Genomic DNA, 27,590 nt, shown 5'->3' with positions numbered 1-27,590 from the left:
ACACAGCACGAAGTAATGGCCTGATTGAGGTCAACTTCGAACATGAGGTTTGGGGTGGTCCTATAGAAATAAAGGATCTTCAAAGTTGTTAGATAGTAAAAACTAAGTCTTACAGTTTCATTCCATGTACAATTTGCTAGATGAACGTGAAAGTATAGCCATACATACATAACACTCAACAATACAATCATGAAAGTCGGCTGCAGGCCGGGCGCGGTGGCTCACGCCTGTAATCCCAGCACTTTGGGAGGCCAAGGCGGGCGGATAACCTGAGGTCAGGAGTTCGAGAGCAGCCAACATGGAGAATCGCTTGAACCCGGGTGGCGGAGATTGCAGTGATCCGAGATGGGGACTGTACTCCAGCCTGGGCAACAGAACAGACTCGGCAAAAGAAAAAAAAAAAAGTCGGCTGCAGATGGCGAAAGTGATCTCGGAACCTTTATGTTGGGGATCTTTTTTCGGGAGGGACCGGAAAAGAGGTGGGATCGTTTGTCGCGATGTGGGGTGGCCGTAAGCTGGGCTCCTCCGGGGGTTGGTTTTTAAGAGTGCTGGGGCCTGGAGGCCGGAATACAAAAGCTGCGCGTCCCCTAATTTCCTCGGCGGGTGAGTGTGTGCGCGGAGGTCCCTTGCATGCAGTCAATTGCGCGGGCTGGCGTCTCTGCGCATGCGCTGGGGGTGGGGCGGTGGGTTGTCTCTGGACCTCGCGAGGGGTCAGCTCGAAACCTAAGGCTTGGGCCTGGCCCCATCTCTCTCCGTTGTAAACCTCGCATAGTCCCCTTGGCGGACGCCGGGGAAAAGAGCTCAGGACCGGTGGTTTTGTTTGGAAAAGCGCAGGCCGCGGGTCTCTTGTGGCTGAGCTCCTTGCCCCAGGAGCCGGCGACCCGCTCTGCGTGTGCTGCAGTCTGAAGGTCATGCATCTTTCCTTTGCCAGGGCAGGAATAACTCACGCCTCGTAGTTATGCACAGCTTTGTATCTGTGTTTTGTGTGCACAAAGCTTGCTGTTTTTTCAGAAAGAATTTAGGGCAGCTGTACTACTTTATGATTAATAGGTTAATCCAACAGACTGCATTTGCAAATGAGATCAAGAAAATAACGGACTGCTCAGTGCTTGTAGACAGCAGTCTGATTTTCGAACTCTCAGTATTAAGTAGAAACTTAAGCTCATTTTTACATGGAACTCTTAACAAATACTGTATGCCAGACACTGTTATGAGCACTGGGAATTTAAAAACGAATGACACCACAAGGATCTCTTTAAAAATGTTAGGATAAACCTAAGATCAGGATATAATGAACAAAAAAATGGGGAATCTAACCGCCCATTAATAAAGGTTATTAGTTGGTACTATCATACAGTGAAAAATAGTACGGCCAATAAAAATGATTTAAATCTATTTGTACCCACATGGAAAAGTAGTAAGGTATAGTGTTAAGAAAGTAAAGTTTAATTGTTTCCTGGAAGGAGCCAAAAAAAAAAAAAAAAAAGTTACAAATCGGTATGTATAGTGAACTTGGACTTATAGGTGGAGATATATAGAGAAATTTTGCAGTGATTGCCTGTGGTAGAGTAGGTGATTTTCTATCATTTTATCCTTTATATACTTTTCTTTTTCTGAACTTTTTTTAGTAAACATGTGTCTTTTATAATCAAAAATTTAGAAAAGATATAATAAACCTAGTTCCAAGTTTTGAGGGGTGAACATAGAAGGAGCATTTAATCCATATTTGGGATCAAGGAAACTTCTTGAATGGGATATTTAGAGAAATCTTGAAGGAGGTGGCCAGTTTTAGAAGCCGTTGGCTGAGACAGGCAGCTCACTTGAGGTCAAGTGTTTGAGGCCAGCCTGGCCAACATGGTGAAACCCTATCTACTAAAAATACAAAATTAGCTGGGCGTGGCGGCGGGTGCCTGTAATCCCAGCTACTCGGGAGGCTGAGGCAGGAGAATCGCTTGAACCTGGGAGGCAGAGGTTGCAGTAAGCCAAGATCACGCCATTGCACTCCAGCCTGAGCAACAGAGTGAGACTGTCTCAAAAAAAAAAAAAAAAAAAAAAAAAATACAGTTGGAGAGGGAAAAGGACCAGCTTGAGAATCTGTGAGAAAGTTTGTGAGAAACTGCAAGGTTCCTTGAAAAGTAAAGTGTGGAGGGCAGGAGGTAAAGGCAGGGGGTGGCGAGGGATGAGGCAAGAGGCCTTTTTGGCCATGACACATTCATGAAAGGCCATTTACACCTCCTGAGGTAGACTATCCCGCGGACAGTGGAAATCACTGAAGAAGCAACATGAGCAGATTTATGTTTAAGAAATAACACTTGGCAGCAGCTGTCTACATAGAAAGTGGGATGGAGTCAGGCAAGTCTAGGCCCAGGAAGACCTTAGAGTAATCCAGACAATAAATTAGGATTGCTGGAAATAAAGTATTGGCAGGGTAAAAGTCTGTCACCTGTTTTATTCACCATCAGCATGGTGCCTGGTAGATGCTGAATAAATGACTTTTCAATAAATAAAATGAAAAAAACCTTTTCCCATTCCTTTAAAATCTCAAATACCAGGATGATCGCAGATTCAAGGTAGAGAAGGAATTGGTAGCATTCTGTTTAAATACAAACTCAATTACTCTCTTTCAGTTGTGGTAAGGTGGTAGAGTGGTTTTTATTTTTACTTTTTAGATTAATTAATTATTTTTTTGAGAAAAGGTCTTGCTCTGTATCCCAGGTTAGAGTGCAGTGGCATGACCACAGTTCACCGCAGCCTTGGCCTCCCTGGCTCAATTGGTCCTCCCACCTCAGCCTCCCAAGTAGCTGGGACTACAGGCAGGCACCACAATGCATGGCTAATTTTTATATTTTTAGTAGAGAAGGGGTTTCACCACATTGTCCAGGCTGGTTTTGAACTCCTGGGCTCAAGTGGGCCACCCACCTTGGTCTCCCAAAGTGGTGGGATTACAGGCGTTGAGCCACTGCGTCTGGCCTAAGGTGGTTTTTAAACCTCTTGAGAATTGTAGCAATACTGATGACTTAGGGATTCATTTTCCAGAAATAGAGGAAGTAAGAGAGAGATCAAGGGTTGTCTGTCTGTAGAAGGCAGATATTGTTAAAATTTCTAAGGCTTAGTTTCATAATAGTAATACCTTATATGTCCTTATCTATGTATCACAGTTTACATAGTTAAACTTTATTCTTAAATAATATCTCATGTATCTACCTAAAGTCATGCAGGAGGTGATATTTGAACTGTGTCTTAAAAGGTAGTCCAGATAGAGTTGGTGGAAAGGGAAATAAAATGAATAAAAGCCCGGCCGAGCACCTTTAATCCCGGCACTTTGGGAGGCCGAGGCAGGTGGATCGCTTGAGCTCAGGAGTTTGAAACCAGCCTGGGCAACATAGCAAAACCCTGTCTCTACAAAAAAAAAAAATACAAAATTTAGCCAGGCATGGTGGTGTGCTTCTGTGGACCTCGCTACTGGATAGGCTGAGGTACGAGGATTACTGGAACCCAGGAGGTAGAAGCTACAGTGAGCCATGAACCCACCACTGCACTCCAGCCTGGGCAACACAGTGAGACCCTGTCTCAAAAATAAATAAATAAATAAATAAAATGAGCAAAAGCCTAGACACATGAACTTTATTAAAAAAAAAACATTGTAATGGGTTTGGGATGGACTGTGAAGGGCTGATTAAAAAATAAAACCGAATAAACTTAAGCTCAGGAGAAAAGTATGCAGAGACTACAAAAAGACAAGATGTGAAATATAAATGACCATTAAATATAAGAAAGGATGCTTAACCTCACTCATGATAAATTGAAACTACATTAGCTGGGCATGGGGCCCATGTTTATAGTCCCAGCTACTCGAGAGGCTGAGGTGGGAGGATCGCTTGGGTGACCTTGGTGGAAGTTGTAGTGAGTGGAGATTGTGCCACTGCAGTCCAGCCCGGGTGACAGAGTGAGACCCTGTCTCAAAAACAAAAACAAACAAACTAATTAAAACTACACTAAGATGCCATTTTCACGTATTTGATTAGCAAACATAAAAATGTTTAACAAAGACCGGGTGTGTGGCTCACGCCTGTGGTCCCAGCACTTTGGGAGGCCGAGGCGGGTGGATCACGAGGTCAGGAGATCGAGACCATCCTGGCTAACACAGTGAAACCCGTCTCTACTAAAAATCCAAAAAATTAGCCAGGCGTGGTGGCGGGCACCTGTAGTCCCAGCTACTTGGGAGGCTGAGGCAGGATAATGGCGTGAACCCGGGAGGCGGAGCTTGTAGTGAGCTGAGATCTTGCCACTGCACTCCAGCCTGGGCAACAGAGCAAGACTCCGTCTCAAAAAAAAAAGTTTAACATTGTATGGGTGACAGTGTGGGAAAACCAACACGAGACACTCTCATAGATTACTGATAGGATTGTAAATTGGTTCAACATCTATTTAGTGGCAATTACAGATTTACAAATGCACGTACCCTTTGACATCATTCTTGAGATTTTACCTACAGGGACTCTGAAACACATATGAAATGAAATAACCTACATAATTTAATCTCTAGTTGTTGTTGTTGTTTTGCGACAGAGTCTCACTCTTTCGCCCAGGCTGGAGTGCAGTGGCGTGATCTCGCCCACTGCAATCTCCACCTCCCAGGTTCAAGTGATTCTTGTGCCCCAGCCTCCCAAGTAACTGGGATTACAGGCACACCCCACCACGCCCGACTAATTTTTGTATTTTTAGTAGAGACGGGCTAATGCCATGTTGGCCAGCCTGATCTCAAATTCCTGACCTCAAGTGATCCGCCCACCTCAGCCTCCCAAACCGCTGGGATTATAGGCATGAGCCACCACACCCAGCCCTAATCTCATAGTTTTGATAATTACCCAAATGCTCATTTTTGGGGAACTGCTTAAATAAATAATATAGCCATACAATGAATTATCACACAGCCTTTTAAAAAATATGAAATAATTTCCAAGATATGTTGGTAGGTGAAGAGAAACATTCAGAAGAATGAGTGTATTTTGCCACATTTTATATAAAATGAGAGAAACTGATACTTTAAAATGATTGCATATGTATAAAATGCCTCTGGAATCTTACATACAAATCTAGTAAGATTGGTTGTTTGTAGGGAGAGAAACTAGATAGCTACAGTCGGGTAGGAGAGATGCTTTGTACTGTACCCTTTTGTACTTTTTGATTTTTTAAATTTTTTATTTTGAAATAATTTAAGACACAAGAAGTGGCAAAAATAGCACAGAGAGGCTGGGTGTGGTGGCTCATGGCTGTAATCCCAACACTTTGGGAGGCCGAGGCGGGCGGATCACTTGAGGTCAGGAGTTTGAGATCAGGCCGGCCAACGTGGCGAAAGCCTGTCTCTACTAAAAATACAAAAAGTTAGCTGGGCATGGTGGTGTGTGCACCTGTAGTCCCAGTTACTTGGGAGGCTGAGCTGGGATAATCACTTGAAACTGGGAGGCGGAGATTGCAGTGAGCTGAGATCATGCCTCTGCAGTCCAATTTGGGCGACAGAGTGAGACCCTATTCCCCCAAAAAACAAAACAAAACAAAACAAAAACCCCAAACAAACAGAGAGAATTTCCATACACTATTCACCCAGTTCCTTGGTGATACCATCCATAGTACATTGTTGAAGCCAGGAAATCAACTTTAGAATGATAATTGACTCCACTACAGACCTTATTTGGTTTTTGCCACCTGTACATGCACTCATTGTGGGAGAGAGTGAGGATGTGTGTGTGTGTGTGTGTGTGTGCTCGTGTGTGTGTGCGTGTATACATTAGTGTTTTATTTATTTACTTATTTAGCTTTTGAGATGGAGTTTTGCTCTTGTCACCCATACTGGAGTGTAATGGTGCGATCTTGGCTCACTGCAACCTCTGCCTCCTGGGTTCAAACAATTCTCCTGCCTCAGCCTCCTGAGTGGCTCGTATTACAGGAGCCCACCACCACACCTGGCTAATTTTTTTATTTTTAGTAGAGACGGGGTTTCACCATGTTGGCCAGACTAGTCTCAACCTCCTGACTTCAAGTGATCCACCTGCCTCAACCTCCCAAAGTGCTGGGATTATAGGCATGAGCCATCGCGCCAGGCCTATTTTGCCTTTCCATATAAATTTAAAAATCAGCATGTCTGTGTCTATCAAAAAAAAAAGGCTACTGAGATTTTGATAGGAATTGTATTAAATGTATAGGTCAATTTGGGGAGAACTGATGTTTTTACTATGTTGAATTTTCCAATATGTCTCACGTTTATTCTTTGATTTCTTTCATCAGTGTTGTGTAATTTTAAGCATATAGATTCTGTACATGTTTTTGTTAGATTTATGCAACAATGAAATTTTTTTTGGAATGATTTAAAATGATAAAGCATTTTACATTTTGAATTTTGCCTTCCACTTGTTCATTGTTAATATATAGAAACAAGACTGACTTTTTTGTGTTGCCTTGTAATCTTTGACTTTCTTTTTTAATTTTATTTTATTTTATTTTTTTGGAGATGGAGTTTCGCTTTTGTTGCCCAGGCTGGAGTGCAATGGTGCGACCTCTGCTCACCACAACCTCTGCCTCCTGGGTTCAAGCAATTCTCCTGCCTCAGCCTCCCGAGTAGCTGGGATTACAGGCATGTGCCACTATGCCCGGCTAATTTTGTATTTTTAGTAGAGACAGGCTTTCTCCATGTTGGTCAGGCTGGTCTCGAACTCCCAACCTCAGGTGATCCACCCACCTTGGCCTCCCAAAGTGCTGGGATTACAGGTGTGAGCCACTGTGTGGCCTGTAATCTTTGACCTTTCTGAATTCACTTATTAGTTCCAGGAGCTTTTTAAAGATTTCTTGGTATTTTCTACATAGGCAATAGGGACAGTTTAATTTCTTTCTTAACATTCTATATACCTTTTATTTCCTTTTCTTGCCTCATTGCACTGAATAAGACTTTCAGTACTATGTTGAATAAGAGTAGTGAGAATGGATGTGTTTACCTTGTTTCTGATTTTAGGGGGAAAGGGCTTAGTCTTTCATCATTAAGTACTATGTGAGCTATAGGTTTTTATAGCTGTTTTGTAAAATAATTTCCCTTACATTCTTAGTTTGCCAAAAGTTTTTAATCATAATGGATATGGATTTTGTTAAATGCTTTGTCTGTATCAGTCAACATGATTATGTTTGGTATTTGTTTTGTTTTGGTTTTTGGTTTTCATTTGTTTGTTTTTTGAGACAGTGTTGCTCTGTACCCTAGGCTGGAGTGCAGTGGTGCCATCATGGCTCACTGCAGCCTCTACCTCTCAGGCTCAAACAGTCCTCCCATCTCAATCCCCTCAGTAGCAAGGACCATGGGTGCACACCACTATACCTGGCTAATTTTTTAAGTTTTTCTGCAGAGATAGGGTCTCATTATGTTGCCCAGACTTGTCTCGAACTCCTGGGCTCAAACAATCTTGACTCTTCAGCCTCCCAAAGTGCTGGAACTACAGGTGTGAGCCACCCTGCCTGGTGTGTTTCTCTTTTTTATTGTTAATATGGTCGATTATATTAACTGCTTTTTAACGTTGAACTAGTGTTGCATACCTAGAATAAATCTCACTTGGTTGTGCTGTATTGTTCTATTTATATGTTGCTGAATTATATTGTCGTAATATTTGCTAAGAATTTTTGTGTCTGTTCTGAGAGGAATTGGTCTGTAGTCTTTGCTGTACTCCTTGATTTTTGTATCAGAGTAATGTTGGCTTCATAAAATGGCCTGGGAAGTATTCCTCACCCTTCTATTTTTTTAAGAGATTAAGTAGAATTGGTTGTTATCTCTTTAAGTGTTTGGTAGAATTCACCAGCGAAGCCATCCGAGACTGGAGATTTGTTTTTCAGGCTTCTAACTATGAATCCAATTTCTTTAGTAGTTATCAGTTATTCAGGCTCTCTATATGAATTTTGGTAGTTTGTGGTTTTTATGGAATTAGTCCATTTTGTCTAAATTGTAGAATTTCTGAGTGTAGAGTTATGTGTAGTATTCCCTTATCAACCTTTTAATGTCTGTCAGATCTATAGTGATATCCTTTCTTTATTTCTTGATATTGGTGATTTACATCTTTTCTTTGTCAGCCTTGCTAGAGGCTTATCAATTTTATTGATTTTTGCAGTGAATTAACTTGAGGTTTGATGTATTTTCTCCGGCTTTGTTTCGTTTACAATGTCATTGATTTTCATTTTTATTTATTTATTTATTCATTTTTTGAGACAGAGTCTCACTCTGTCACCCAGGCTGGAGTGCAGAGGCGCCATCTCGGCTCACTGCAACCTCTGCCTCCCAGGTTCAAGCGATTCTTGTGCCTCAGCCTCCAGAGTTGCTGGGATTACAGGCATGTGCCACCATGCCTGGCTAATTTTTGTATTTTTAGCAGAGATAGGCTTCTATCATGTTGACCAGCCTGGTCTCAAACTCCTGACCTCAAGTGATCCACTTGCCTTGGCCTCCCAAAGCTCTGGGTTTACAGATGTGAGCCACCTCACCCGGCTGATTTCTATTTTTTATCATTTTCCGATTTCTGCTTGCTTGCTTTGTGTTTATTTTGCTCACCTTTTTCTAGTTCTTGAGGTGGAAACTTAGATTGTTGATTCGAGGCCTTTCTTCCTTTTGTTTTTTCTTTTCTTTTCTTTCTTTCTTTTTTTTTTTTTTTTTGAGACAGAGTCTTGCTCCGTTACCCAGGTTGGAGTGCAGTGGCGCAATCTTGGCTCACTGCAACCTCCGTCTCCCAGGTTCAGGCGATTCTTCTGCCTCAGCCTCCCGGGTAGCTGGGACTACAGGTGTGTACCACCATCCCCAGCTAATTTTTGTATTTTTAGTAGAGACAGGGTTTTACCATGTTGGCCAGGCTGGTCTCGAACTCCTGATCTCATGTGATCTGCCTGCCTCGGCCTCCCAAAGTGCCCAAAGTGCTGGGATTACAGGTGTGGGCCACCATTCCTGGCCCTTTCTTCCTTTTCAATATGATTATTTCAGTGATATAAATTGCACTCTCAGTGCTCCTTTAGCTATATCTGCTGATTTTTATATGTAGTATATTTGTTTTCATTTACTTCAATTTTTAAAATATCCCTGAGACTTGTCTTTGACTTATGAATTGTTTAGAAGTGTGTTGTTTAATTTCCAAGTGTTTTGCTTTTTACCATTATTTTTCTATTATTTATTTGATCTTATTACAGTCAAAACTATAGTTTGTGTGATTTCACTTAAAGTTATGAAGATTTGTTTTGTGTCCCAGGATATGGTCTATCTTTATGAATGTTCCATGCATGCTTGAAAGAATGTATATTTTGTTGTTTGGGGGAAGTGTTTCACACATTTTAAGTAGATTTTATTGAATAATGGTCTTGTTCAGTTCTTCTTTATCCCTGCTGGTTTTCTATCCAGTGGTTCTATCAACTACTGAGAGAAGAGTGTTGAAGTCTCCAACTTACAATTGTGGATTTGTTTATTTCTCATTTCATTTCTATGAGTCTTTACTTTATGTGTTTTGAAATTCTGTTGTTTGGTACGTACACATGTTTTTTGAGACAGTCTTGCTCTGTCGCCCAGGCTGGAGTACAATGGCTCGATCTCAGCTCACTGCAGCCTCTGCCTCCCGGGTTCCAGTGATTCTCCTGCCTCAGCCTCCTGGGTAGCTGGGATTACAGGCACACGCCACCATGCCTGGCTAATTTTTGTATTTTTAGTAGAGACAGTGTTTCACCATGTTGACCAGGCCGGTCTTGAACTCATGACCTCAGGTGATCTGCTTGCCTCAGCCTCCCAAAGTGCTGGGATTACAATCGTGAGCCACTGCGCCTTGCTGGTGCATACACATTTAGTATTGCTTTTTCTTCTTGGTGGATTATCCCTTTTATTGTGATGTAATGCCCTTCTTTGTTTCTGGTACTTTCTTTGCTCTAAAGTCTACTTTGTCTGAATGTTTATTGAACAACTGAGTGTTCTGCAACACAGCTGCTGGCTCATAAAGCAGGCCCCTGTGTAAGTTGAGCATATAGACTGGGTGAATGTTTATTTTAGGTTTTATATATACACATACATTTTTTTCCTCTGTAAAGGGTATTGAGCATATGCAAAAATTCATTTCATGTAGCTAATATGGAACTGACAGAATTTGAACTAGTTTTGACAAATAATTTCAGAATTAATATTATCCTAGTTTAAAACATAACACTTTATATTTGAATATCATTCCTGTCATTTTATGTACATAATGTAGATGTAAAAACTAATGGCATGAAAAACTTTAAAAACATATGCATTACTTGTTTTGGCTAATTACAATTTTAGAAATGTCTGGGTTAGAGTTAGATACCAGAATATAAGACCTTTATTTTATTTTATTTTTTAGGTAAAATGTTAAATTAAGTAAAAAACAAACAAAAACCCTTTGTTTATCAATTGTAATGTAACATAGTATTACCATATAAAATAAAATTTTGTCCAGGCCCAGTAAATCCCAGCACTTTAGGAGGTTGAGACAGGAGTATCCCTTGAGCCCAGGAGTTTCAGACCAGCCTGAGCAACATAGGGAGACCCCATCTCAACAACAACAATAACAACAAAAATGAGCTGGGCCTGGTGGCCTGCGCCTGTAGTCCCAGCTACTTGGGAAGCTGAGGCGGGAGGATTGCTTGAGCCCAGGAGGTGGAGGCTACAGTGAGCCATGATTGTGCCATTACACTCCAACCTGGGTGGGAGAGCAAGACTCTAAAATAAAATAAATAATAAAATAAAATAGAATCTTCAATTACATGCATATCAGGGATTCTTACTGTGCAATGCTTTTCTCTAGATATTTAATTTTTTTTTTCAGTTTATGTGAAGAACCAGCTCAGTTGGACTCTACAGATTAAATCAGGGGTTTTCAATGAATACAGAACCATATGGTTCAAATCCTACAGGACGATCTTTTCCTGTTTGAACAGAATAAAGAGTTTCAGGTGAGTTTATTATTATTGTGGCAAATATTCACGTAATTATATGTAATAGGTTTTTAGTATTATCTTTAATAAACCCAGTCAGTATGTAATAGTTCATGTGGCTTGATTAAAGTAGCTTGTGTTTATTTAAGTAGTCTCAACTAATTTATTGTCTAACAATTTTTAAATTTGGGGAGTTTCAAACCCACAGAAATGGTAATAGAATAATACAGTATATAGACAATAAATAACCTTCATTCAGATTCAGAGATAGCTTTTGTTTTCAATATAAGGCTATTACTTAGAGAAGAATTTTTATTTCCTCATAATGTCCTTATGACAAGACAGAAACAATGCAGTGCTTAAAATCATAAATATTACTTATAATACCTAATACAATATTTTAACATTTTTAGAAATCATAAGTGATTTGGGTGCTGCATAAATATGATAAGGTGGCTAAGGTAGCAAAATTGAATGAAAGTAATATCTTTCTGTATTTGTATTTTATAAGCCAACTTTTAACCTTGTGAAAATATTGCATAGCATTAATACTTGAACTCTATTTTTTGTTGTTGTTGTTGTTTTGAGGTGGAGTTTCACTTCTGTTGCCCAGGCTGGAGTACAATGGTGCAATCTTGGCTCACTGCAACCTCCTCCTCCCGGGTTCAAGCGATTCTCCTGCCTGAGCCTCCTGAGTCATTGGGATTACAGGCGCCCGCCACCACAGCCAGCTAATTTTTTTTTTTTTGGTGACAGAGTTTCGCTCTTGTTGCCCAGGCTGGAGTGCAAAGGCACGATCTCGGCTCACTGCAACTTCTGCCTTCCAGGTTCAAGCAATTCTCCTGCCTCAGCCTCCTGAGTAGCTGGGATTACAGGCATGCGCCACCACACCCGGCTAATTTTGTATTTTTAGTAGAGAAGGCGTTTCACCATGTTGGCTAGGCTGGTCTTGAACTCCTGATCTCAGGTGATCCACCCGCCTCAGCCTCCCAAAGTGCTGGGATTACAGGCATGAGCCACCACGCCCAGCCTTGAACTCTGTTTTCTAAGTGCTTGTTCCTCCTTGTAAATGAGCCCCTTTGAGTTTGGGTTTATATGAAATCATTCTTAGTCAAATGAGCAACCACCTACTGTTACCTATTGTAAATTAGTCCTTGATTACTGAGGCTTTGCATTAAGCATGGACAAGGGGGCTAATATTCCTAAGATAATATTAATATTAAAGAGGAATGACATTTGAATCTTAAAAGAATAAAAAGTAATGAATGTAGAATATGCTATCGTTATGTGGCTAAAAAAACTTAATAAAAATGTGAATGGCATTACCTTTTCTAAGTTAACATCCTTACTATGTTTTACCTGAGCAGCCCTTTGAAGGATTTTTCTATACTATATACTTCTACATGGAAGTCAGTATAGTGTCTATCTAACTCCTCTTTACTCCTGTTTTATCCCATTTAATTAAATAAAATTTTAGGCAAATTATATACTTTTCTGGGCTTTTTCCTTCAGATTATTCATTTGCCAAGTGCTTCCAGGAACTGTACTAGTCACTAAGAATAAAATGGTAAGGAAGACAGTCCATGCCTTGCCTTCATAGTGCTTGTGGTCTAGTGGAAGACAGACATGATCGATCAGATAATCACATAGCCCCATGAAGAAGTACAAAGTGGTATAGGAGTTAAAATAGGGGGATGGGGGATGAGGGGAACAAACATGACCCAGTTTTGAGGATCAAGGAAGATTCTTTTTTTTTTGAGACGGAGTCTTGCTCTTTCACCTAGGCTGGAGTGCAGTGGCATGATCTCAGCTCACTGTAGCCTCCACCTCCCTGCTTCAAGGAATTCTCGTGCCTCAGCCTCCCAAGTAGCTGAGATTATAGGCACCTGCCACCACACCTGGCTAATTTTTGTATTTTTGGTAGAGACTGGGTTTCACCATGTTGGCCAGGCTGATCTGGAACTCCTGACCTCAGGTGGTCCACCTGCCTCAGCCTCCCAAAATGCTGGGATTACAGACGTGAGCCACCGCATGCAGCAGATCAGGGAAGATTCTTAGATAACATTCCATTGAAACTAAGATCTGAAGGATGAGAAGGAATTAATTAGGTGTTTGGGAGACGAAAGGAAGCATGTGGGAAGAATGTTTCAGGCAGAGGGGACAACCTATTTGAAGTGCCTGAGGAAAGAGCATGCACGGCCAGTCCAAAGAACTGAAAAAGGACACGTGGTTGGAGGGGGAAGGATGAGAATAGAAGGAAGTGAGTTTGGAAAGGGAGAAAACTGGGCACTAAATAATTCAGAACTTTGTAAACTATGCTAAGGATTTTGGTCTTTTTTCTAATGGCACTGGGAAGATATGGAAGCATTTTATTCAGGAAAATAACAATCAAATTTGTATTTTGGAGCAATTACTCTAGATGCATCATGGAGAACAGATTGGAAAGGGATGAGGTAGGAAACAGCTACCAGTTAGAAGGCTAGGACACTAGTTCAGGCAAGAGATGATGGGTGCTTGGGTTAGAATTATGGCAGCAGAAATGGAGCAGAGAAGATGGAGCCACCTGTGTTCAAATCCCAGCTCCACCATTTACTTAATCTCTCTGAGCCTCCCTTTTCTTATCTGTAAAACAGGGATAATAATAATACCCACCTTGCAGAGTTGTGGGAAGGATTAAGTGAGGTAATATATGTGGAGCTCTTAAACAATACCTGGAATTTAATAAGTACTCAATAAATGGTAGCTATTATTATTATTTATTTATTTATTTTGAGACAGAGTCTCACTCTGTCGCCCAGGCTGGAGTGCAGTGGCTCAATCTCGGCTCACTGCAACCTCCACCTCCCGGATTCAAGCGATTCTCCTGCCTCAGCCTCCTGAGTAGCTGGGATTAGAGGTATGCACTACCATGCCTAGCTAATTTTTGTATTTTTAGTAGAGACAGGGTTTCACTAAGTTGGTCAGGCTGGTCTCAAACTCCTGACCTCTTGATCTGCCCCTTTCGGCCTCCCAAAATGCTGGGATTACAGATGTGAGCCACTGCGCCCAGCCAGCTATTAGTATTATTATTGTGATTATTATTAGATATGACCCAGAAGGCTAAGTTTTATAAAGTTCTGTTTTGAATTGAAACTTACTTGGAAAGTAATTTTGTTTCGTCTGTGAATATATGTATTTATAAGCAGTGTGATTATAAGAAAACTTGGTTTTAAAGCATCAATATTGAGCAATATACAGATTTAGAATATAATAAATTATAAATAAGACTATCTTTCTACATAATATATCCCATGTTAAACATTTCTTCAAAACAGCAGTATTTGCTTGGTTCTTTGTTTTCACCTCTTAGGTACCCTTGGGCGAGACTGTACAGTACTTCCCAAACCACTGTCGACAGCAGTGAGGTAAAAACCTTCTTGGCCCTGGCTCACAAATGGTGGGATGAGCAAGGAGTATATGCACCTCTTCATTCCATGAATGACCTGAGGGTGCCATTTATTAGGTAACATTCCAGAAACTCTAAGTCTTTTTAAATGGAACTTTTTAAGAATTCATATTTCACATTCATTTTTTTCTTAGTTTATACCTAGTTAAAAAATGCTGCACATTAAGTTTGCTTTGGAAATTAGGGAGATTCTTTTCAGTTACCACTGTTTGAAACCATTAATTTTTAATAATATCATGCAAGGTCTAGGCTGCTTTCATAGCTTAATTTGAAGCCTATTTGTACATTATCAAGTTAATTATAATTAAGTTCTTATAAAAGCAAACTAGGGTCTTATGGCATCAAGGCCATTTTATTTGATTTATTTTATTATTTATTTAATTTATTTATTTATTTTTGAGATGTAGTCTTGCTCTTGTCTCCCAGAGGGGAGTGCAATGTCACCATCTTGGCTCACTCCAACCTCCACCTCCTGGGTTCAAGTGATTCTCCTGTGTCAGCCTCCTGAGTAGTTGGGATTACAGGCATCTGCCACCATGCCCAGCTAATTTTTAGTAGAGCTAATTTTGTATTTTTAGTAGAGACAGGGTTTCACTATGTTGGCCAGGCTGATCTCAAGCTCCTGACCTCAGGTGATCTGCCCGTCTCAGCCTCCCAAAGTGCTGGGATTACAGGCATGAGCTACCGTGCCTGGCCCAAGGCCATTTTATAACTACAGACCTACAGTGGCGTCATTGACTTAGGCAGTTCTGGTAAAGTTTGATTCAACAAATTTTTTTGAGAACTTACCTCATACAGAGCTCAGGGGCTAGACTGTAAAAGACTCTAAGATGAATGAAACATAATCTGTGTGCTTCGGGAACTTATAGGTTGCTGTGGGAGTTAAAGAAAGGCAAGAGTTCATCAGGGCTTACATTTAAGAAATTGTTCATTTGTTCCTCTGTCCATTTATGTATTCATCAAACAATTTTGGGCAAAGCACTGTAACAGACACAGAATATCTGACTCAGACTTTGCCCTCAAGGAACTTCCTGGTTGGTTTTTGCTGGTTCATCCAGAATTAGTATACCAAAAAGGGAAATACTGACATCCTTTAATACCACTGACAAAGCAAAGCAAAGAAAAACAGAAATGTCATTCTTGTAAGCTAGAACACTGGTTCTCAAAGTGTAGGCCCTGGACAGTGACATTAGTTCACCTAGGAACTCATTAGAGATGCAAATTATCCCGTCTCATCAGGGACCTACTGCTCTGGGGAGGGGTCAGCACTCCATTTTAAGCAAACTTTTTATGTGATTCTGATGTATACTAAGTTTGAGAATTACTCTATACAAACTACTGAGACACCACACATAAACCACACGTAACACATAATTACTCTATACAAACTACTGAGACACCACACATAACTAGACATCACACATAACCCAGGGCAGTGCAAGCTATGGTTAAAGTTTAGATTTTATTTTGAGCATAATTAGAACCCATCGAAGGAAAGTGATATGATCTAAATTATGATATAAAGGGGTCATTTTAGCTGCGATTTAAAGAATGGATCGACTTCATTTGAAATGGGTCTTTTCTGTATGTTATAACTTTCCAAAATGATCTACTTAACCACTATCCATGTTATTCTTAGAATTCAATTAACTTTAATGGCAATAGAAGATATCTTAAGATATCCTCATTATGAATAATATTTATTTTAATATAAGTATAATTAAAATTTATACATAGTCCTCTCTCTCTCTCTCTCTAAATATATATATATGTTTAGTTTACAATACTGTTAGGTGTATATATACTTGTGTGTATATGTCTGTATACATATGTTTGTATAGGTAAAGTAATTACCATGATTATCTTAGAAGTAAGTTTACTTGATTTAGATGCCTGTTTACATGCTCATACATGAAAACACCACTCATTTAGAAGATTAAAAGAAATTTTATTTTGAAGGGAATATAGACAAATTCTGAAAATATAGGTCTCCCATCTGCTTTTTCTAAGCTCTATAAAATAACCTATTTGCTGCTGACATGAAATGGGTCTGGCAAGTATCGACAGCAAAGCCAAAACGTGTCGTGATATCTCAAGCAATTGAAATTAGGTTAATCTAGATTATTTTGAAATTTTTTCTTTATATTATTACTAAAACAATAATTAAGTCATAATTGCTACTAGATTATTTCAGACCTTTAAGCCTCCTGCTTTTGATTATTGAAAATATTTTATAAATTAAATGTCAATGTTGAAAGACCCATTTATCAAAAAATATAAATAATTTATTTAAATGGAGGTTAATATTTCCTTGAAAACTACATATATTTGTGACTTTTCATTGATAAAATTAATTATTTGTTTTGGTATGTTTTGAATTTTTTAAAAAAGGGACAATCTTCTGAAAACAATTCCTGATCACCAGCCAGGAAAACCTTTGTTGGGGATGAAGATTCTTGACGTTGGCTGTGGTGGTGGGCTGTTAACTGAAGTAAGTGACAGCTTTGCTGCCATTTTTAACTGGGGGAAAAAAATTAAGAAGTAGACTTGTGCCTCATTTATTCTTTCAACAAATAATATTATTCATTAAAAAAAGAAATGCATGTTGGGAGGCCGGGGTGGTTGGATCACCTGAGGTCAGGAGATCGAGACCAGCCTGACCAACATGGCGAAACCCTGTCTCTACTAAAAATACAAAAATTAGCCAGGTGTGGTGGCGGGCACCTGTAATCCCAGCTACTCAGGAGGCTGAGGCAGGAGAATCGCTTGAACCCGGGAGGCAGAGGTTGCAGTGAGCTGAGATCGCACCACTGCACTCCAGCCTGGACAACAGAGAGAGACTCTGTCACAAAACAAAGTCCATAATATTGATTTTAATCTTTTTTTTTTTTTTTTTTTTTGAGACAGAGTTTCACTCTTGTTGCCCAGGCTACAGTGCAATGGCACAATCTCAGCTCACTGCAACCTCCACCTCCCAGGTTCAAGCAGTTCTCCTGCCTCAGCCTCCCTACTAGCTGGGATTATGGGCTCCCGCCACCATGCCCAGCTAATTTTTAGTAGAGACAGGGTTTCACCATGTTGGCCAGGCTGGTCTTGAACTCCTGACTTCAGGTGATTCACCCGCCTCTGCCTCCCAAAGTGCTGGGGTTACAGGCGTGAGCCACCGTGCCTGGCCAATCTGTGTTTAAAAACTTGGGCATGTCGTGGGAAATGACTAAATACAAAAGCTGAGAGAAGAATTAGCTATGAAAAATCATTTCTAGTCAGAGAAAAAAACTTTTGAGAAAAGATTGTTCTTTAGAAAATTTGAATATTTCAGAAATGATTGCTGTTTTTTCAATGTTACATTTATTGCACTTTAAATATGTTAATACTGTACTATGTGCAAGTAAGTGTATCTAGAGTACATAGACAAAATTTTTTTCATTGTCTTCAAGTAGTTTTTTATCAGTTTTTTGTTGTTTTCATTGTTCTTCTTAACTTTTAAGTGTTTGATTATGGAAAATTTCAAATGTGTAAAAACTAGAGAAAATGGTATATGAATTTCCACGTACCCATAAATGATGTCCAGTATTTATCACCTCATGGTTAATCTTGTTTCATTTTTGATAAGCTTTTTATTGCTAACGTGTTCTATTTTCTTCCTGAGAGTAACGGTTTTTTTAATGCCATTAGCCTCTAGGGCGGCTTGGGGCTTCAGTTATTGGAATCGATCCTGTGGATGAGAACATTAAAACAGCACAATGCCATAAATCATTTGATCCCGTCCTGGATAAGAGAATAGAGTACACAGTGTGTTCCCTGGAAGAGATTGTGGAAGAGACTGCAGAAACATTTGATGCTGTTGTAGCTTCTGAAGTTGTAGAACATGTGATTGATCTAGAAACATTTTTACAGTGCTGCTGTCAAGTGTTAAAAGTAAGGCTTATGGAGTTTACGTCTTGGTTTCTTCTTCTGAGTGTGTGTATATATATCTATAGCAACAAAATGGTCCGTAATGCATTAGCAGTCCAGCAGGCAAGGTATAGTAGAGAAGAAACCAGGAAGCCTGGATAAGGGGACAGCATCTCTGCTGTAGATTTCTTCTACTCCTCAGCTTGCCCTCAATACCAAGGTCTTCCTGTGTCCTGTTAATATCTTGGATGTCCAGGGATCTTGAAAAATGTTGGTGCTGGCTGGATATGGTGGCTTATGCCTGTAATCCCAGCACTTTGGGATGCCAAGGTGGGCAGATCACTTGAGGCCAGGAGTTGGAGATTAGCCTGGGTAACATGGTGAAACCCCATCTCTACTAAAAATAGAAAAAATTAGCTGGACATGGTGGTTCGTGCCTATAATTCCAGATACTCAGGAGACTGAGGCACAAGAATTGCTTGAACCTTGGAGGTGGAGGTTGCAGTGAGGCGAGATCGTGTCACTGCACTCCAGCCTGGGCAACAGAGTGAGACCCTGTCTCAAAAAAAAAAAAAAGAAAAGAAAAGAAAAGAAAAATATTGGTGCTGAACACTGGAAAACCATACACTTATAGCAGTATTTTTCCATTGGTGCAGTTGGGATTAAATACTTAATAGATATTGAATGACAATTATAAGACATTGATTTGAGGCCAGGCACAGTGGCTCACACCTGTAATCCCAGCACTTTGGGAGGCGGAGGCGGGTGGATCACCTGAGGTTGGGAGTTTGAGACCAGCCTGACCAACATGGAGAAACCCCATCTCTACTAAAAATACAAATTAGCTGGGCGTGGTGGCGCATGCCTGTAATCCCAGCTATTCGGGAGGGTGAGGCAGGAGAATTGCTTGAACCCGGGAGGCAGAGGTTGCAGTGAGCCGAGATCGTGCCTGGGCAACAAGAGCGAAACTGTCTCAAAAAAAAAAAAAAAAAAATTGATTTGGATGAATACTTAAACATCAATAAAAATAATTATTAGCATAAGTTTAATTAAATAACAAGTAATTCTGTACATGGTAAATGCATAATAGTTTTCAGCTTATAAAAGAATATTTCATAAATATGATCTCAGTTGATCTTACCTACAACTAGGTGAGGAAGGAAAGGCAGGTATTGTTATCACATCCTTTCACCTACGAGGACTCAGGATTTATGAGATGTCAGAGGTCACTAGGCATTTAAGTGGGGCTTAAGGCCAGACCATTTGACTCCAAGTTTGGTTCTCTCCATTACTTACTATGCTTATATAGTATAATTTACAACAGACTTTGTTCTCTGAATGTGGCTGTAAATTTTCTTTTAATAAATACCCCTAAAGTATTATTATTATTACTATACTGACTCTGTCGTTCACATATTTAGGAGGTGACATCCTAAGGTCAAAAGCTAAAAGAATGAAATGCTTAGCTCTTATCGAAATTTTAAGTAATTTTAAATTTATAGCAAAATTGCAAAGATAGTACAGTGTGCCTTTCACCTGTCTTCCCCTTAGGTTAACGTCTCACATCATAAGGGTACGAACTAGGATGAGTCAAGTGAGACACCTAGGGCACAAAATTGCAGGAGACAGCCCCTCTCAGGTGCTGACCCTGCACTTGCATACCCTGAAAGGGGTTGCCTATTTCAATTCTGTGCCCTATAGTTTTAGCCCTATACATGGTACAGTTCTCAAAACTAAGAAATTAACATCAGCATTATACTTACTAACTGCACTACAGAGCTTGTTAAATTTTATTAATTTTTTTTTTGCTAATGTCAGTTTGCTGTTACAGGATCCAAACCAGACTTGTACATGTATTTAGTTGTCATTTCTCCTTAGTCTTCTTTAATCTGTGACAGTTTCTTGGTGTTTCCTCTTTTTTTCTTGACAAGGTCTTACTCTGTCACCCAGGCTAGAGTGTACTGGCAAGATCACGGCTCACTGCAGCCATTTCCTGGGCTCAAGCCGTGCTCCCATCTCAGCCTCCCAAGTAGCTGGGACCACAGGTGCATGCCACCATGTCTAGCTAATTTTAATTTTTAATTTTATATTTTACTTTTTTGTAGAGACAGGATCTCCCTTTGTTGCCCAGGCTGGTCTCAAAATCCTGGGCTCAAGGGATCCTGCCACTTTAGCCTCCCAAAGTGCTAGGATTACAGGTGTGAGCTACTGTGCCTAGCCCTTGTTTCCTCTTAAGTAGAGTTTTACTAGGCTTATCTCTTATTTTCCAAATAAAACTTCTTAATTGATTGTTAATTCTTGTTTTATATGTCAGTGTGTGTGAATGGAGGTTCTTTGACACATATGGGGGATGCTGGCATTGTAGGGTTGAAAACTAATTTTTGCTTTAATGGAAAGCCTATGTTTTAAAAATGACTATTGCTTACTACCATTTCCTTAAAGTACGAGTATGTAGAACACAGATTAGCTATTCATAAGTGACATTTTTTTTTTTTTTTTCAGAGACAGGGTCTTCCTCTGTCACCCAGGCTGGAGTGCAGTGGCACCATCATAGCTCACTAAAACCTCAAACTCTTGGGCCCAAGTGATCCTCTCACTTCAGCCTCCCAAGTAGCTATGTCTACAGGTGCTCAGCACCATGCCTGACAGTTTTTTTAAATAAATTTTTTGTAGAGATGGGGTTCTCACTATGTTGACCAGGCTTGTCTTGAACTCCTGGTCTCAAGCAATCCTCCTGCCTCAGCACTAGAATTATAGGCATGAGCCACCATGCCTGGCCTAGAAGTGATTCTTGAGATATTTTAGAGTTTGAAGTTGCAATGAGCTGTGATCATGCCATTAAAGGGAAAAAAAGATATTTTAGAATACTAGAGCTTTACAGAGGAAAGTTAAAATGTGTGATAATATAGTGTATGATATTTTTGTTTAATTTAAAGGCATACTCCAATATTTCAGGGCCCTCTCTTGTCTTTTTTATTTTTGGCATAGAGTGGTATCTAAGATACATTATCTCTTTCTCCTAACTCCCCTTTCTTTCTCGCTTTCTTTCTATATGTCTATAGTAATATGATTATTTTGGAGGGAATCTTTGGCATTTTTTCCTCATCAGGCTAATGAGAATGTATAAAAGAGAGAGGGGACATTAATATCCTTGCCATTTGTGAGACAATATAGGAAACACCATAAATATATTTACTATAAAATGACAGACCGAGGCCAGGTGCAGGGGCTCACGCCTATAATCCCAGCACTTTGGGAGGCCGAGGCAGGTGGATCACGAGGTCAGGAGTTTGAGACCAGCCTGACCAAGATGGTGAAACCCGTCTCTACTAAAAATACAGACATTAGCCGGGCGTGGTGGCAGGCACCTGTAATCCCAGCTACTTGGGAGGCTGAGGCAGGAGAATCGCTTGAACCCAGGAGGTGGAGGTTGCAGTAAGCTGAGATCGTGCCACTGCGCTCTACCCTGGGCGACAGAGCAAGACTCTGTCTCAAAGATAAAATAAACTGGCACACTGAATAGTCCTATAAATCCTTTGCATTCATCCCAGTGCTCATGTTGTTCTCTTTATATAAATATATATCACTGCAACCTCCACCTCGTGTGTTCAAGTGATTCTCCTGCCTCAGCCTCCTGAGTAGCTGGGAATACAGGCACTCACCACCATACGCAGCTAATTTTTATATTTTTAGTAGAGACGGGGGTTTCGCCATGTTGGCCAGGCTGGTCTCAAACTCCTGATCTCAAGTGATCTGCCCGCCTTAGACTCTCAAAGTGCTGGGAATACAGTTTGTAAGTCACCACGGCTGGCCACTCTTTATATTTTTTATAAAAATGAAATAAAAACAAAAAATGTTCAAACCTAATCATTAATGTTTCAGTGAGAGAACACTTATTGGTGGTACTTCCCTGCGCAAGATGTATAGCTCTGTGCTGTAACAAACGAGTTAAGACAGGCTCAGCCCTTACAATGAAAACCATTTTGACATATGTTAGAATGTGAATGTGGACATGTAACAAGGAAGAGCAGCCTGATCTCATTTTTATTGTAAAGTGTTTGATATGTACAAAAGAATATATAAATATAAATCATAATTATATATGATCTTAAGAGTTGTAAGCACTGTTGTATATACTCACTGAGTACATCTCAAATGCCTTTTATGGTGAATTTCCCAAGAGAAAAAAAAATGCTATTTTGGTGAATTATATTTTATGCATACATATATATTTTAACGGCACTCAGATTATTTGGAAGAAAGGAGGAGGGAGGGGGAACTTAGCTTTTACTTAACTGATACACTTAACCTTTTACATTTTACTTCTATATAATTTCATTTCTTTTAGCCCGGTGGTTCTTTATTCATTACTACAATCAACAAAACACAACTTTCCTATGCCTTGGGAATTGTTTTTTCAGAGCAAATTGCAGGTATTGTACCAAAAGGTACTCATACATGGGAGAAGTTTGTTTCACCTGAAACACTAGAGAGCATTCTGGAATCAAGTAAGTATTAAGAGAATTTTTTCCAATTTTCCAGGCCTAGCTGAACTTTTAATATGCCAGTAATTATTACGCACTTAGCCTAGCACTTAATAAAATAGGCCACTATGTTTTTGAATGTTGGTTTTATCTCCTCAACTAGGTCATAAACTCATTGAAGTTAGGATTAAGTAGTAGATATCACTTCTCTTTTACCTGTCGCCACCTAACCCAGGGCCAAGCAGATAACAGATGATCAATGAATACTTTTTGGCTATTTAGTCCTTACTTGTTTAAGAAAGAGATACAAGTGTCTGTTATTTACACATTCTCAGTCTGCCCTCTTGAGCCCTGCTTCTATCAGCTTATCTTACATATTATTTTTCCTGATTCTACCACAGTTACATATATTTTGAACTTCAGTATCACTTTTTATGTATTTTATATGACTTACAGCATGACTTTACAGTTATTTTGGTGTTTTTTTTCATCCTTTTATGGCCTGTAAGCTACTTGAAGGCAAGACTATGTCTCCTTTTTGTACTCTCTACAATGCCTAGCTCTGCTTTACACAGAGTGAGCTCTCGATTTATGTGATGAATTCCAGTCAAGTAATAGTGCTTGTCAGTTCATTTATTTGGCATTTGGTATTCCTGTTGAGTACTTAGACTCGTATATTTCTAATGCTTTTTTTTTTTCATATAAGTCTATCAGTAGACTTGATTTTACTTGGAATATTATCAGTACATAGCAATGTAGTAAATTCTAAAGATTTCTGTGAGTAACTTTGTTGAAAATAAAGTAAGGCCGCGCAGTGGCTCATGCCTCTAATCCCAGCATTTTGGGAGGCTGAGGCAGGCAGATTATTTGAGGTCAGGAGTTTGAGACCAGCCTGGCCAATGTGGTGAAACCCCTTCTCTACTAAAAATACAAAAATTAGCCAGGTGTGGTGGCGCATGCCTGTAATCCCAGCTACTTGAGAGTCTGAGGCAGGAGAATCACTTGAAATCAGGAGATGGAGGTTGCAGTGAGTCGAGATTGTGCCACTGCACTCCAGCCTGGGCAACAGAGTGAAACTCTGTCTCACACACAAAAAAAGAAAAAGTAAAGAAAAAAGAAAGAAAGAAAATAAAGTAGGAAAAAAATGTTTTAAAGATGCGTTATGGGGACGATCTCCTGTTGGCACATATTTTTTAATAACAGCTAACATTTATTGAGTACTTACCAAACTCCAAGCATTGTGCTAGTTTACACATATACCTCAACTAATTCTAACAGTTCTATGATACAAGTTCTGTACCTGTTAAGAAAACTGAGATTTATAAAGTTAAGTGGCCTGCCCATGGTCACCATATAATAGGCACCTGAGCTGGGATTTGAATCCAGGCAGACTGCTTTGGAGTATGTGTCCTAACTGCGACTTACTGAAGTTCTGCAGTAAATTGTGATTAGTGCATAGTTACGAAGTATGCTTGCCCATTAAGTTAGGAATCCTTTTTTTTTTCTTCTTTTCCTATCAATTTAGTGTGCTCTCAGCATTTTTAATACAGAGAGTTGTATGAAACTCTTGGAAATTGGAAGGAAAATATTTATTAAATCTACTCTTTCTGATTTTTTCAGATGGTCTGTCAGTTCAAACGGTGGTAGGAATGCTCTATAACCCCTTCTCAGGTTACTGGCATTGGACTGAAAATACCAGCCTTAACTATGCAGCTCATGCTATGAAATCCAGGGTCCAGGAACACCCAACCTCTGCTGAGTTTGTTTTAAAGGGAGAAACAGAAGAGCTCCAAGCTAATGCCTGCACCAATCCAGCTGTGCATGAAGAGCTGAAGAAATGAATTGTTTCTGAGGACTGTAGTAATATGGCTTGGATATCTGATGTTTTCAAATACAAGAAATGTACAATTTATCCTTTGAGAGAGAATCATGAAGAAAAGAAGGTCAATAAAAAGGTCTAAAACCTTGGACAAAAGTTTTTGTTATTTCGTCTAATAGCTACTTTCAAGTGATTCTATGAACAAAAAGTTTTGTCAAGATATTGCGTGATCTAGGAGTTTAAGTTCCTCAACCTTTGTTGTATAACTAGGGTATGCATATTCATTTCATCATACAAAAAACATATATATATACATAAAAAATATATATATATATTCTGCATGTATACATATATATATATGCCGTAATTTGTTTTTGAGATAGAGTCTCACTCTATTGCCCAGGCTGGATTGTGGTGGCATGATCATGGCTTACTGCAGCCTCAACCTCCAGGGCTGAAGCAATCTTCATAACTCAGCCTTCTGAGTAGCTGGGACTACAGGCATGCACCACCATGCTTTGCTATTTTTTATTTTTATTTTTATTTCTTTTGAGATAGAGTCTTGCTCTGTCGCCCCCAAGTGGGAGCGCAGTGGCGCTATCTCATAGCTAGGCTCACTGAAACCTCCGCCTCCCAAGTTCAATCGATTCTCCTGCCTTAGCCTCACGAGTAGCTGGGATTACAGGTGCCAGCCACCACACCCAGCTAATTTTTGTATTTTTAGTACAGACAGGGTTTCGCCATGTTGGCCAGGCTGGTCTTAAACTTCTGACCTCAGGTGATCCACCCACCTCAGCCTCCCAAAGTGCTGGGATTACAGGCATGAGCCACCATGCCCGACCCATAACTCATTTTTTTTTTTATACTTTAAGTTCCGGGGTACATGTGCAGAACATGCAGTTTTGTTACCTAGGTATACACATGCCATGGTGGTTTGCTGCACCCATCAACCGGTCACCTACATTAGGTATTTCTCATAATGCTATCCCTCCCCTACCCCCAGCTCCCTGAAAGGCCCCAGTGTGTGATGTTCCCCTCCCTGTGTCCATGTGCTATAGCTAAATTTTTTAACTGAGTGTTTAAAAAATCCTTTCTACTTAAAAAAAAAGCACCATAAAACATTTAAGGAACCGTATACAAAAGTATGTCAAAATAACCTGAAATTCTTGAATTTAATATTTGAATCCAAATCCAGCACATATTTAACAACTCATTTGGTTTCCAACAAAGTAAAATTTAAAGGAAAAAAAAATGTTTTATCTTCTCAAATATAAGTGATATGCAGTTATTACTGAATCATCTTGAAGCAATTATTACTGAATCATCTTGAATTTCTAGTACTTAACAATGTATATATTTAATAACTGTGAAAGTTAGGCATCTCTTTCTACAATAAATGAGTTTTGTTTTGGGGACTGCTTTTGAAGCAATTCCATTACATATTTCTTAGATTAATCTTTAATACCAATACTTCTAATAGATAGAGTGAGGAGGCTTAATTTACTAAGAAAACCACTAGAAAACAGACTAAGAATCAAACTTTTAGATGAAGTCTGGTGGAAACTCCTAATTTTTAGTCCCCTAATTAGTCACTGGCAAATGAAGTTAAAATTTTTTTTCTAATTCTTGAAATTTCACTTTCTTCCCCTAAAATGCCACTGAAAAAAAAAAAAGCTAAGATAGTTGGGAAGTGTTTGCCCAAGGAACCTAAACCAACAGACATTGACAAAAGAATATAGAAAACCTATGAACTGAAAAGTGGAAAAGGCAGAAAGTAAAAGCTGACCTCTACATGGGCCACACAGCATCCATCTGTGTTGTCACATTTGGCCAACACGTTCTGTGTATGTCCTTATGCAGCATCCAGATTTTCAGAAAAAGCCAGAGAGTCACGTACTTCAAGAGGCATAAAAATATATTTCAAGTTAGTCCTTTTCATCATAAAAATGTTAGCTGAAAAAGGAAATTTCCATAACTAAATTGTTGTTGTTGTTTGAGAAACTCACTCTGTCGCACAGGCTGGAGTGCAATGGCACCATCTCAGCTCACTGTAACCTCTATTAATTCCTTTGGAATTAATAGATAAAAATATATCTTGCCTCTACATATAATCTAATTTGATCTTGCAGGCCAACTTCAATCATATTCCAGAAGAAATAGACTTTTAAAAGACATTACAATTTCTTAAATGTGTATTTGTAAAGTGAGGATTACCCAGCTGAAAAGTTCTAATTTTGAGAACTACCTATTTTTGAAAACCAGGAAAGTATCAATTACAGTTATAGTAGGAACTTTAATATGCAAATCTTCCCTTAGGAACCCTGGGGGCGTAAGAGTCCCTGCAATAAATAATGGTGGAAACTTCAGGGCTGATAGTCCAGCAAAAGAGACCGTAGATCTGTCTTAGGAAGAAAAAGAACAAGGCTGGAAAGAGCAGGAAGGTGAATTTGCTTGGGATTTTGGTTTAGGGTCAGAGGAACAGCAATGGGAAGCTGAGAGATGACCTGAATGAATATGCATACCCTACTTATAAAAGTAGATGACTCACATAGGCCTCATGAAGGCAGTCAGATTGCTCAGTGGGGCTACTAATTATAAAAACTCCTAGACCATTTAAAGTTGACTCTCAGACCTATGAGCACTAGGAGAGCAAAACTTTCACCACTTGGAAGTAGTAATAAATGATGGTAGGAAGAGACACAAGAGAGAAGTCAAGTGGTGTAGCTTTTTCAAAAACATCCATAAGGAACCATAGAAGCCAGCACCCAGCACACACACAAAACACCTATAGAACCTAGAGGAGCCTTCTGGCAAGATTCCAGAAACTAGCAACGGTAATGAATAAAATCAATAAAACATCATGTGCATGTTCTACATATTTCCTCATAGTAAAACATGACAACAAAAATCTTTCTTTTATTTTACATCTTTCAGGAGGCACTAGAATTGTCAGCATCCGTTCCTCAAATTATGCCTGAGTGTTCTCAAATGAAAA

The 27,590-nt window shown here is 39.5% G+C and overlaps 1 protein-coding gene across 2 annotated transcripts; it reads left to right on the top strand.

Moving 5' to 3' along the window:
* The first annotated feature begins 461 nt into the window (after positions 1-461).
* Positions 462-24,751, top strand: COQ3 (coenzyme Q3, methyltransferase). Of its 2 annotated transcripts, XM_054492513.2 has the most exons (7): positions 462-603; positions 10,845-10,971; positions 14,303-14,455; positions 16,790-16,889; positions 18,074-18,316; positions 22,641-22,800; positions 24,397-24,751. In XM_054492513.2, exons 1-7 carry the CDS (start codon positions 498-500, stop codon positions 24,615-24,617), a joined length of 1,110 nt encoding a protein of 369 aa, XP_054348488.1. In that variant the 5' UTR covers positions 462-497; the 3' UTR covers positions 24,618-24,751. The 2 variants fall into 2 exon arrangements, with proteins under 2 accessions (XP_054348488.1, XP_063522513.1); XM_063666443.1 differs by lacking the exon at positions 14,303-14,455.
* The last annotated feature ends 2,839 nt before the right edge of the window (positions 24,752-27,590 follow it).

The sequence above is a fragment of the Pongo pygmaeus genome, chromosome 5 (genome assembly GCF_028885625.2).
Source record: "Pongo pygmaeus isolate AG05252 chromosome 5, NHGRI_mPonPyg2-v2.0_pri, whole genome shotgun sequence".
Classification (NCBI taxonomy): domain Eukaryota; kingdom Metazoa; phylum Chordata; class Mammalia; order Primates; family Hominidae; genus Pongo; species Pongo pygmaeus.
This window is presented reverse-complemented; position numbering and strand designations above follow the sequence as displayed.